This window comes from Neomonachus schauinslandi, chromosome 8 (genome assembly GCF_002201575.2).
Source record: "Neomonachus schauinslandi chromosome 8, ASM220157v2, whole genome shotgun sequence".
In the NCBI taxonomy this organism is placed as follows: Eukaryota; Metazoa; Chordata; class Mammalia; order Carnivora; family Phocidae; genus Neomonachus; species Neomonachus schauinslandi.
In genome coordinates this window covers 124,043,005-124,056,706 of record NC_058410.1, presented here as the reverse complement: position 1 = coordinate 124,056,706, position 13,702 = coordinate 124,043,005, and the positions used below count along the sequence as shown (strand labels likewise).

The window sequence follows — 13,702 nt, the reverse complement described above, 5'->3', positions numbered from 1 at the left end:
TAAAGAAGAGAATCATATCACCTAAACTTTAAAATTTTTCATATTTCTGAATGAAGCAATATAGTCATCTTTTAAACCTTTGTTTCATACTTAAAACAGTTTACAAACCAAATATACATATGGTTATTCTGTAAAAGCAATTGTGTGTGTTAAAAGTTCTCCAGAAACATTTACTCTCTTGGTTAACAGATATTTAAATATCTGTTGTGTTTCGTGGCAAAAATATATCCCTCATACACCCATGATTAATGTTTTGAATAAGATGATTCATTTCCCAGTGACTCCACAAGTATCTGCTTCAATTAGTTTTAAAAAAACAAATCAGAGGCGCCTGGGTGGCTCAGTCGTTAAGCGTCTGCCTTCCGCTCGGGTCATGGTCCCAGGGTCCTGGGATCGAGCCCCGCATCGGGCTCCCTGCTCGGCGGGAAGCCTGCTTCTCCCTCTCCCACTCCCCCTGCTTGTGTTCCTGCTCTCGCTCGCTCTCTCTCTCTGTCAAATTAATAAATCAAAAAAATCTAAAAATAAATAAATAAATAAAAAATAAAAAAACAAATCAGTTTTCTTATGTAGCCCTAAAATTGATGTGGAAAGTAAAAACAAACAACTACTTCAAGAAATTATGAGTGTGGACCAACAGCCTGACACAGCTTCAGTACTGCTCTCTCAGGAAAGAAACACCCCGAGGGCTAGTAATAGGTTTTGGAGAATGTTCCTGTACTTCTGGCCTCCATACTTGGTCATTTCAATAGCATTTCTTCCCTCACATTGAGTGTGACCCAGCCACAGGGCTACAAAGAACTTACTACAGTCCTTGTCTTCAGGGAGCGCCCATTCTCCTGGAATTGTTCCCTCCACAAACACTGGCAGAGCACCTACTATGCACAGGTACTGCTCTGGACATAGTAGGATTTTGCCCTGGCAAAACAAAATCCCTTCTTGGAGCTTACTTTCCAGAGGAGGGAACAAAAGCACCTTTCTACAAAGGGAAAGGGTGAGGAGAAGCAAAGGCACTGACCCACTTAAGCATCTGCCCACAGGTGGCCATATTGTCTAACACACCATTTGCTTTTGCCATCATATTTCATTCAGAAAGGACACTCCAATGGGAGGCTCCAGAGGGAAGAGGAGATGGTTCTTTTCCCTTTCAATCTGCAAGATCATGGCCATGTCCCTTACCACTGTCCTAAAAAATCTTCCTGAGTGGCTTCTGTTCTTCTAAGTGGAGAGAGTATTCTCAACAGTACATAGGACTCAGGGCCAGGAGAGAGAGGTGGTCACGAGGGCCTTGCACGTACGGTGGTACTCCCATCCTAATCAGTGAATCTAACTCCACAGAACAAGATAAAGTAATTCAAGAATTTATGCTTACGCATCCCTGGTGGTTTTAACCAAAGCCACCTTTATGGACATTAAAAAATGTTTTCAAAATGGGAAGAAGAATAAAAAAGGAAATCACCAACTCCTTATTTAAACAGAAGCCACTACCCTCCTTTTCTACGAAACTGGAGGCTTTGCTGAGGGCAGCCAGGCCTGCACGACTGTGGTAAAGACAAAATGTGGAAACTTTAGGGTCAAAAAAGTTTTGAAAATCATGCCCCCACACCACCCCTAAAAGTGTATGTACACACAACTTTTGTGGACAAAGTGGAACCACAGATCTTCTGAAGCCTTTTGTGTTCCCTTACTTTCCAAAAATACGGCCCTAGGACTGCGACTTCATAGAGCAAGGATTAGCAAACTTCTTCTGCAAAGAGCCAGACTGCCAGTTTTTTCAGCTTTGCAGGCTATACAGTCTCTGTCATAATGATTCAACTCTGTCCTTGTACCTAGAAAGCAGCCACAGGCCCTAAGTCAATGAACGAATATGGCTGCGTTCCAATGAAACTTTATTTATGGAGGGGCTCCTGGGGGGCTCAGCTGGATGAACGTCTGACTCTTGATTTCGGCTCAGGTCATGATCTCAGGGTTGTGAGATGGAGCCCTGCACTGGGTAAGAGTCTCTCTCCCTCTGCCCCTCCCCCATCTCTGTCTCTCCCAAAACAAAAAAACAGTCTCTCTCCCCTCTCTAAAAAGCAAAACAAAACAAAACCCCCAAAAAACTTCATGGATACAGAAATTTGGATTTCTTATATTTTCAACATGTCATTACATATTATTCCTCTTGATTTTTTTTCAAACATTAGAAAGTGTCAAAACCATTCTTATCTTGCACGCTGTACAGAAACAGGCGGGGCGCTGGGCTTGGCCCACGGGCTGGCTCGCCAACCGCGGCCCCAGAGTCAGCAGACGCCCAGCCCTCATCTGCTGCACACAGCCCAGCGCGGTGCCTGGCCCTGAGTCATCAACAGAGAAGTAGATGCTCCTTGTCTAGTGGAGGCAGCAAGCAAAGCTGAGAACACGGGAGTAGGAAGTAAGGAACGTGTTCTGATTCCATCTCTGCCTTCAGCTCTCTCTGAACACCACAGTCTCCACGGACTCGACTGCCCCTCTCTGTGAAACAGAGCACGCAATTCGATGGCTAATCATCTCTTCTGCCCCTGAGCCTCTATGATCCTTCATTTATAGCGAAGTAAAAGAAGCAGGCCAACAATTTGGGAAGTCAACTTGGTAATAAACAAGCTCATACAAGTTCCAGGTGAGGGTGAAACTTTTGGAGTAAGGAAGAAAAGCAGCATTTGGGTAAAGCGTGTTATTGGAAAAATACTAGCCAAATAGCAATTTACTGTCCAAAGGGAAACCCCAGATTTCCGTTTAGATCCCTCCCTCTTCATTGCTCCACAAAGGTCTAAACCAAAACTCACTGATGCACCACAACAAGACGGATAGGGCAGTGTCTCAGGTGAACAGTTCTCCTCAAGGGAAATAGCTCCCCTCCTTCCAAACCAACACCATTTTGTTTTATTTCACTAACGGTGAGTTGGCGGCAGCACAGAGGACACGGATGGCATATGAGACCAGAGGATGCAAGAGCACGTGGGTCCTGAACCAGAAGGCAGAGTGGGAGCTCCAGAGGAGGCATGATGCTCCTGGCAGAGAGGGAGCTGAGAGGGGGTGAGAGCCAAGGAGAGACTCAGGAGCACGCCTGCTAACTAAAACAACGGTGGCTGGATTGGACTGCTGACGGGGATGCCCCTCCCCCACCTCCATCCAAGAACTACAGAAAATGGACAGAAACCCTCAACAGGCAGAAAGCAGGGAGACCAATGAGAAAACTGTGGCAGGTAAGAAATGACCAGGGCCCAAAGTGAGGACAAACTAGTGGGGCTCACATCAGAGAAACCTGTAACAGAACTCTATAAAAATCGGTGGCTAGCCGAGGCATGGGGACAGTCAGGGGAAGGGAGCTGTGTTAATCCCAGCTGCGCAGTCTTAGGAGCTGGGGAGTCCACGGCACAACCAGGTAAGCTGCAGAATCCAGGAGCCGAAACACAACAGAAAATACCACCCCTGCTGAGTGGACTCCTACTCTGAAAAAGGCACAATGAGATCTGAACAGTTGATGATTACAGACGAACAAATCAAAGTCCCGTAGGTTCTATTAGGTGATTGGTACCTTCACCTGAAAGGCATTTCCGGTTATTTAAATGCGTCAGCAAAATAAGGCTCGTGACTTCTAATCAATACTGGTCACGTTTAGAAAATTCAGATGGACCCTTAACATGAGACTTTCTACATACTAAGATGTATGAAGGCTCACAAAGAAACCTGCTATAAAGGAAAATACCACGCGTAACGGATTTAGAGTGAGGAGACGCTGTTCAAAGCAAGTCGATGTGGTGGGACGGTTTGTGGGTACAAATTAAACAGAGACAGCTAGTCCTGATTGAAAAGAGAAATGCCAAAGGCTTCAGGTAAAGAAAGAGGCTGCACAGGCTCTCAGAGGTTCCAGTCCACAGCCTCCCCAGACTTCCATCAGCCTGCCCTCTAGAGTAAGACCAACACGGAAGAAATGGGTGCCTACACACCTTGAGAAAATTGCCAGCATGCTGAGAAACAGCCTGTGGCCATCGACAGGGACGCTGCCTACTGAGCAGCTCACCTGGACACTCACCTTTTCCGTTAACAGCTAATCCCGTGGCCATGGCTGCAGTCACAGGGCCAGACACCTGAGGCACTAATGGATGTATTCGGGGCCTGCTCCCCATCCTAGCTCGCTCTGCACCAGGGCCCAATAAGGCTCCGACTGGCTTTTCGGCTGCTGCTTCTGGTGCTACCGTGTCCTCCTGACCCTGTTCGATGGGGTCCAGCTTCTCAGGGCTCTCGTTCTGAAAGCCGTCCACTGCGGTCCTGCTCTTAATGGGGCTCTTAGGCACAAGTATCTTTATACCTGATTTCGCTAGGTCCATGTTCTTCCGGTTTGAGAGAGATGGAGCTGTGTTCTTCCTGAACTTCTGGCTGGCAGCAAATAACTGACTGTTTTTGGACTCGTGGTCTTTGCCAATCACTAGTGACTTAGGAGAGGTCTTTGAAAAGTTGCTGTTGGTGGATCTGGAGATCTGTTTCCTGGCATTGTTTGGAGAGGTCCTATTTGTTCTGGTTAGTGTGCTTTCTTTCTGCTTTTCGGTGTGGCGTCTGTTAAAATCATGAATGTACTCCTCACAGTTCACAAGGTGCTGCTCTGGTTCCCAAGTGTCGTCCTCACTGTCATAGCCTTTCCACCGAACCAGATATTCTATCTTCCCTTTTTTGTTTTTCCTTTTGTCAACGATCCTTTCAACCTGTTTATAAACAGAAAAGAAAGAGGTGTCAACGTATTATCTGGGAAAAAAGGGGCAAGTTTCGTAAGGAAGCAACAGAAATAATAAAAACCACAACAGATAAAGAAAATGACCATCTCTTTCCTAAGCTGAAAAAAGCACAGGAACAGAACATTGGGGATTTTAGCAATTTCCTTGAAATTAAGTCAGACAAGATGCTAAAATTTTATGCCCAGAATACATGGACGTACATTAAGTAGCCTATTTTTCTGTGATTCAAAGGGGGCTCTGTTTTTATTTTTACCTCAGACCCTGACCACCTGAGTTGGTTCTGTTACAGCTGGAACAGGACTAGTCATCTGCAGCCTTCTGCCTGGTCATCCTCAGGGCACCCACGGCAGGCCCTCCTCAGGCACTAGCACGGCCGTGGTAAACACTAGCTACGAAGGGCTCGGAGCCTCCTGACGTGTGGAACTGGCTCACAGAAGAAACGGTCAGTATTGCAAGTATCAGTGAGAAGCACTGGGTTAAAACGGAGAAAGGTCCATAGACAGTGTGATGCTGTATCAGTAACAAAATGGTCTGGAATGGTCAGTTATTTACCTCCAAATATTGGTTTGAACTAATTTTATTATTTTTTTTTAAAGATTTTATTTATTTGACAGAGAGAGACACAGCAAGAGACGGAACACAAGCGGGGAGAGGAAGAGGGAGAGGTAGGCTTCCCGCTGAGCAGGGAGCCTGATGCGGGACTCGATCCCAGGACCCTGGGATCGTGACCTGAGCCGAAGGCAGATGCTTAACGACTGAGCCACCCAGGCATCCCTGAACTAATTTTACACTAACATCTTCAAAGGAAGATGCTGCTAATCTTTGAATATGATGATCAATATATCCCATACCTAATTTATGAATTCACACTAATTTATGAATTTGCCATGAAAGATAGTTATTACTGTGACATAGCTATTACCTTCACATTAAGTGTAAACGGGAGATCTTTGATGACTCACGCTAACAAAATCTATTTGACATAACTTCCCCGTGTTATTGGGGAAATATTTAGAATCTGTTGGAGCCTCTCTATAGTTAACACAAAAACCATCAGCCTGCTTCCCCGGCGGCAGCGTGCATCTCTGTACCTTGCAGGGAGAGGCCTACAGACACAGAGCGGCTCTTTAATTAAGGACTCAACGTCTCAGCCCATCAATTACCAGGAACATAAATAAATTTCTGGCAAACCTACAGGTCAGGTCAGATGACATAATGGTATACCTAGTTCTCCAACATTCCAAAATAACAGAGGCTAACTTCGAGTACAACAACAGACACTTTTGGAGAATGGGAGAATACCTTAACCTACCTCATCATTTCCCCCACTCTCAAAATCCACCCCCATCAAAAAAACTCTCCAATATGTCTACCTGGGATATAGGGAATTAAAGCCCTTACCTACAGAAAAGCCTAAAATTAAACACACATTATTGCTTCCGTGAAAAAAGGATTAAGGGTAAAGAAAGGACTTGTTTCAGCAGGTGGCAGATTTCATGCCTAACAGATCTCTACAGAGATAACTAATAATCTCTGTAGATTATTACCTAATAACTAATGTCGGATCTGCATATGTAAGTCCACACAGTCCATAATATAGCATGGAAAGCTTCGAAAGTGATTTTTTTTTCCTGCTCCTTTGCTTGTGAAACGTTTTATACAAGGGCTTAAGTATTTCAATATAAGTAAAAGACGTATTTCTGGAAAATTCCACATGAATCAATTTCATAGCAGAAATAGTTTAAAAGTTTTAAAGACATGGGGTAAATAGATTCTCTAAGAGGAAACTACATTTTAATACTTATTTTCTTTCTAACTCAATTTCCAGTCCAGAAGCATGAAGTACAGTTGACCCTTGAGCAACATGGGAGTCGGGCACCAACCCCCACCTCCAAGGCAGTAAAAAAATCTGCATATAACTTCTGACTTTCCCCCAAAACAACTACTGATATCTTGTTGGCTGGAAGACTTACTGATAACACACACAATTAACACATATTTTGTATATGTATTATATACTGTATTCTTACAGTAAAGGAAGCTAGAGGAAAGAAAATATTAAAATGTTACTAAGAAAGTCGTAAGTACAAAAAAATACATTCATGGTACTGTGCGGTACTTATCAGAGAAAGTCGGTGTATAGAAGGACTCACGTAGTTCAAACCCATGTTGTTCAAGGGTCAACTAAACCGTACTAAACCGGAGCACCCAATTTTCCTTTCTTCCATTTTCTTAAAGCTGAAGAGGGAGCTAGTAAAGAAGGATGAGATTCTTGCCCCTCTTGTCCTTTCACTGGTGTTTCTTCTCTAGGGTTGTAACCCACAGGCACCTTCCTTTGCCAGCCCCCAGCAGGCTTGCCCCTCTCTCAGCAGCTGTGGTGGTGTATATGCTATGTTTTATGTATACTCAGTGGTCAGACTTTGTTTAGACACTGAAGGCAGGCAGTAATAGGGGACCCATGAGACTGGGGGTTGACAAACTTTAGGTAAAGGGGCACACAGGCCATATGGGCTCCCAACCACCAAACTCTTGTCACTGTATAAATGTTGTTCGTGTTGTAGCAAGAACAACATATAAAGGAGGAGACTTTTTAAAAGCAAAAACAATTCGATTTATGGACACTAAAATTAGATTTTCTAATTTACTTGTGTCATGAAATATTAAGCTTTTGATTTTTTTCAACTATTTAAAAAGGTAAAAACCATTCTTCGAGTTAACCTGAGGCCACAGTTTGCTGACCCCTGCATTAGATGCTGAGAAAGCAACAGGACACAGGACATTCAGGTTGCAGACTTGCCGTCCTACTGATTCTCATGGGAAACATGGCTTGCAAATTGACAAGACACATATAGCTGATAAGGAGACAGCAAGCATGCCTTTCAAGTGGCAGGTCTACCAGAATCACTCCAGGCCCTAGACGCAGGGTAGGGACGTTTAGGCCAATGACCATAGCCCTCTTAATACCAACTCGGACTCCACTGGTACATGACACCCTCTCCCCACCATTCAAGGACAGACGTCCTTCTTCCCCCTTTGAAAGCTTAAAGGAAAAGTCCTACTGATTCTTAGTCTGAGTGGCTAAAAGAAATTAGTCTCCCACAAAAAGGCATCATCACCCAGATTCAAAAATATTTGACCGTACTATTAAGCCTAAAATTACTTCCAGAGTGCTTTTATGGTGGTGAGGGAGGAAAACCTTGATTCCAAGAGAAACACATAAATAAACTTTCCTTCAGGTTTTCGGTCCCTTCCCCTTGTGTTCTTCCTCTCCTTGCTAACATAGCCGTTTCTGAAAACTAGTCTCAGTTAACAGTCTTTTCAAAGTATACGCACAGGTATCCACCTCTAGTTACAGGATTTCAATGCAAATAATTTTATATAAAACAAACTTATTAACACAGAAGTATAGAACCGCAGACTAGTTCTACTAAGATTCTTAAAAGCCCAAGACAAAATGAAGAAAGGCATGAAAATCTTATCCAAATTACCTGGATTGTTCTGCTGTGTTACCCACACTAACATGTGCAGTAAAATTCTGGTGAATCCAAATCACAATAGCCCTGACTACCTGCGGCACAGTAAACTGACCAAAGTTCTGTTCGTTAGGATTTCCTTCTAAAACTCAGTCTAAAAAGCCAAGATCTGACACAAGTCAGACAAGGCTTTCCTTAACACTACAATGTCCTCTGATGGTTTGCACAGCTGTGAAATTAATCAAAAGATCATTCCAAACACCTAATTCACTTCACCTACCTCAGAGCACATCCTAGTATCTGTGGCCCCAGGAATGTGCTGAAATGTGCTACAGAGTCACAGAAGCCAGACAAGGATGGACAAAGGTTCCCTAACACAGAAACAAAAACCCACAGAGAAGCCCAAACTGGTTAAAGAGCTCAGGAAGAGTAGGAAGAAAGAGTAACTCTGCTATTGCTACATTAAATACCAAACAGCCTAGAAATTTTATCAGGGCAAGGCATCCAAATATATCAACTTACAAGAAAAGACCAAAGTTGCAAAATATAGTAGGAAAAGTCTGGCACATTGTGTTATCGATAACCTTGTCAGCGATACTTGCTGATTCCTCCCAGCCAGAACAGTGGGAGCAGGCTGCCAGGATAACTTTGAAACCACAAGAAATGCTGAAATCTTTTCTCAGGTTTGGGTCTTACACCAATGGCTGGAAAATCTGGAACAACAGAGCATCACTATGGAAAAAATGAATAAACAAAAACCCTGCTTTTATCAAAGAATTCTACAGGACCTTTGAAAAGCAACAGCTCTTTATATGAGGAAGAGAAGTGTTTCACCAGCCGTTTGAGAGTTGTGTTTACTATTAAAAGGAAAAGTTGCCTGAAATACTAAGAACATGTAACTATTAAAAACACAGGCAGAGGGGCGCCTGGGTGGCTCAGTTGGTTAAGCGACTGCCTTCGGCTCAGGTCATGATCCTGGAGTCCCTGGATCGAGTCCCGCATCGGGCTCCCTGCTCGGCAGGGAGCCTGCTTCTCCCTCTGACCCTACGCTCTCTCTCTCTCTCTCTCATTCTCTCTGGCTCAAATAAATAAATAAAATCTTTAAAAAAAAAAAAAAAAAAACACAGGCAGATAGTTCCACTGCAAGAAGTAAAGGTGTAATATAAACATAAATATTTGACAACACTGTAAAGAAACCAAAAGCTGGTAGACACTGGAGGGACTAGACCCTTTAAACAAAGGAACCCAAGGGCTTCTGCACTCCCTGGTTGGCTGCTGGTAGGACTCACATAGAAAGTGCAGTCTTCCAGGCTTCGGGGGTCAGAAGGCCGAGTCAGGAGTTGACAGAGTGCTAGAAATCTAGTGGAGATCACAGACAGGAGGGCCCCCACAGAAGGGGGAGTCCCCTGAAACAATATTATAAACCCTCTCAAATCCCAGGTGGACTCCTGAACTACAACAGGCTAGTGGAAAACAACAATGGGTGTGTTGGGGGCACCCAAGTCCACCTCCAGGTTTGAGGATTCACTAGAACTCCGAGGCCTCAGCATGCAGTCTCACTCATGGCTATGATTTGACACAGTGAAAGGACACTAAGCAAAATGAACAAAGGGAAAAGCATGTAGGGGAAAGTCCAAGGGAAATCGAGTGCAGGCTTGCAAGGGTCCTCTCCCAGGGGAGTCACACAGGATGCACTTCATTCCTCCAGCAACAAGTTGTCACAACACATGCAAAATGCTGTCTACCAAAGAAGCTCATTAAGGACTTCCTGCCCAAGATTTTTTTGTTAGGGCTGGCCACAGAGGCATCCTCTGCCTAGCATGGGTCAAAATTCCAGATTCTTGGAAGGAAGCAAGTGTTCAGCATAAACCATACCAATGGACATCACAATCAAATCTAAACAAACCAAGATAAAGGGTAACACCAACTAGCCAGTGAGCAGAGGACAGGAGAAGACATCACAGACAGCACCACAACAGTGGGGGCCAGGAGACAAAGGAAACATATTTAAAGCACTGAAGGAAAAACCTGTCAACTCAGAATTCTTTATCTAAAAAAAATATACTTCAAAAGCAAAGGTAGAGTTCCAATTCTGGGATGGCAGTATCAAATAAGGAGCTCTGTAAACACATTCTTCAACCAAATAAGCAAAGCTGGTAAACTATTACCAAAAAACCCCCCCAAAAAACATTAAAAAAAAAAAAAAAAGAAAAAAATCACAAAACCCTGAAGTCTCTGGAAATTGTCCTAAGGCCATAGAGCAAATGAAGGAACGTTTATTCAAGAAAGTCAACTAACACTCGGTAAGAACAGAGAGTTCATGGCATCTGAGCCAAGACCCACTTCTTTCCCCACCTACCCTCCAGTTAGTGTGACAGGAGCTCACTGAGTGTAGCTAAGAATATAGGCTTTCTCTCCCCTCTCTCGGCTACCAATCAAGTCTTCTCAAATATCACTAGGACAGACAGGCTACCAGCATTTCTCCTCTCCCACTCAAAGGAGAAGAGGTAAAAACCTCTTATGAGTATGACTGAGAGGTCAGGGACTCATTTCCTCTAGCTGGCCCCTATTCATAAGGAGGCTTTATCCCAGGGGTAACAGGGCAAAAATATTGGGGACTGTGACCAATTCTGCCCCGACTCACTCTGGGAGAGGTTTTATGTTGGCAGAGGCAAGCTGAGAAATCAGAGGCTACCACTCTACTCAGCACCCAGACTAGTGGTTCAGAGATTTTGCCCTGGGGGAGAGGTAATCCATAAGAAAAGAGAACTATTTCCCAAAATAAATGACTTTGTTTGAGACAGAGTATGGGTAAGTTTAAACCTAAGGATGTTCTTAAAAATGATAATGAAGGGCAACAAGCTAAACCATAACTCACCTAGTCACCAGGGAAGGCCAGCTAATAAGAGTCCCCCTAGGATACGAGTAACTCTCAGACTGGTCTCAGAAACTACTCCTACCCAAATTTAATTGGGTCAGACTGCTAAGCAATTAATGCACCAGACACTGTAAAACAAAAAAAAACCCAAAAAAACAAAACAAGAGAGCTAACCAGTAATCAGTCGATTCTAACAGGCTAGGTGTAATACCAAATAAAGCTAGCAGCTTAGAGAACCAGGGAAGGAGACAGCCAAAGAGAGCCTATGAAAGCACTGTTATCCCAGGACTTGCTCAAGACTGTGCCCACCGAGGAGTCCATGGAAGTCTTCACAGAGTAGGGGTAATGGATTTCACTAAAATAGTCTAGTCAAGTCACAAAACAAACCATCAAGCAAATAACAACAAAAGTAAGTCCCAGAGAGGGGAGAGACGAACCAATATCTAGAACTGCTGCAATATATAACCTAAAATGTCCAGTTTTCAAGAAATTACAAGACATGAAAACACACAGGATGATCAAGTGGCCTATACAACACTGGGGGAAAACAGGCAACAGGAACTGCTTGGGAAAAGAGAGCTACCAGGTATAGCAAACAAAGACTTCATATAAGGACACCATACTTAGAGAAGTAAAGTATGAAGACAGTATCACCTTAACGAGTATCATTAACAAGTTAGAAATGCAAAAAGAACCAAACGGAAAAACTTTTTAATTCTGGGTGCTCAACAGATTTGAACTGGCAGAAAAATCAATCAACTTGAAGAAAAGATGGATGGAACCACAGAAATGTGAGACATCCAACTGCACACCAGTATTTGTGCAATGGGGAACACAAGGAGATGAAGAAGCAGAAATGTTTGTAAAAATGGCTGAAAACTTCCCCCAAGTTTAGGATAAATGCAGAGACCCAGAAACACAGGTAATAGTCCAAATACCAATAATCAGGGCAGAGAGAAAACCTGGAAGCAGCAAGAGGAAAATAACTCCACAGTAGAAGGGAATTCTTGTAAGATTAACAGCTAACTTCTTATCAGACATAATGGAAGAAAAAGGCAGTGGGACAACATTCAAGGTACTAAAAGAAAACCATGTCAGCGAAGAATCTTATATACAGCAATGCTCTTTTTCAAAAATGAAAACAGAAAAGGGTACATACTGTGTGATTCTAAATGTCTGACAATTCTGAAAAAGGCAGCACTACAGAGACTGTAAAAAGATCAGTGTTTGGGTTAGTGTGGAAAAAGGGATGAACAGGTAGAGCACAGAAAAGTTATAGGGCAGTGAAACTATTTTCTATGATAGTATAATGGTGGATAAATGTCATTAAAGACTTGTCAAAACCCACAGAATGTAAAACACAAAGAGTAAACCCTAATGTAAACTATGGACTTGTGTGATAGGACTCATCAGTGCAGGTTCATCAATTGTAACAAATGCACCACTCTGGTCGGGGATGTCCATGATAGTGGGGCAGGCTGTTCCTGCATATAGGGGCAGGAAGTACATGGGAACACTCTGTTCCTTCTGCTCCATTTTGCTGTGAATCTTAAAACTGCTATGAAAAAGAAGTCTACAAACCACCCCCTCTCCCAAAATGAAAACAAAATAAAGATACTCTCAGATAAATAAAAGCAAAATTTGTTGCTTGCAGAGCTGCTTTACAAAACATACCTAAGGAAGTTCTTCAGGCTGTAAACAGATAAACCAGAATTCACACACAAAAACCCAAAGAGGACTAGTAAAGGTAATTATATAATTCTAAAAGTTTAAAATGCATATTTTTCTGCATTCTTCTTACTTAAAAAGCAACTGTATAAAACAACACATATACAGTTGTGCTGCTGGATCTGTAACATATAGAAATATATAACTGTTTCAAGCATATCTAATAAGAGCCAACAAAATACATGACGCTAAAACTGACAAAAGAATAAGCAGAGAAATGACAATTCAACAGTAAGAGTTGGAGACTTCATTTCCACATTCAGTAATGGATAGAGCAAACAGAAGATCAACAAGGTAACAGAAGTCCAGCACACCACCATATACAAGCGAGACCCAGCAGACATCCAGGGAATTCTCTATCCAACAACAGCAGAATATAATTCTTCTTAAGCACACATGAAACATTCCCCAGCATAGACCATATGCCAGCCCATAACATGAGCCTCAATAAATTGGAAGGGATTGAAGTCATACAAAGTCTTATTGCCAATAAAATGGAGTGAAAATGAAAATTAACAGAAAAATCTGAGAAATTCACCACTGTGGGACAAAGAAGAAATCACAAGGGAAATTAGGAAATCCCAAAAGATAAATACAAAAATACAAAATACAGTGATGAAAGGGAAATTTATAGTTGTAAATTGCCTACACTGAAAAAGAAGAAAAATTTCAAATCAATAGCCTAACCATTCACCTTAAGACACTGGAAGAGGGGCCTGGGTGGCTCAGTCAGTTAAGTGATGGACTCTTGATTTCGGCTCAGGTCATGGTCTTGGGGTTCTGGAATTGAGCCCGGTGCCAACTCTGTGCTCAGCATGGTGTCTGTTTGTCCCTCTTCCTCTGTCCTTCCTCCCCCGCTCAAATAAATAAAATCT

The 13,702-nt window shown here is 42.9% G+C and overlaps 1 protein-coding gene across 1 annotated transcript in view; it reads right to left on the bottom strand.

Moving 5' to 3' along the window:
* CDYL (chromodomain Y like) overlaps positions 1–13,702 on the bottom strand; it is a 175,091-nt gene that overhangs the window by 66,587 nt on the left and 94,802 nt on the right. Inside the window, exon 2 of the mRNA XM_021696990.2 lies at positions 4,052–4,718. Within this exon, the coding sequence (XP_021552665.1) occupies positions 4,052–4,718 (667 nt within the window). The remainder of the gene's footprint in view (positions 1–4,051; positions 4,719–13,702) is intronic.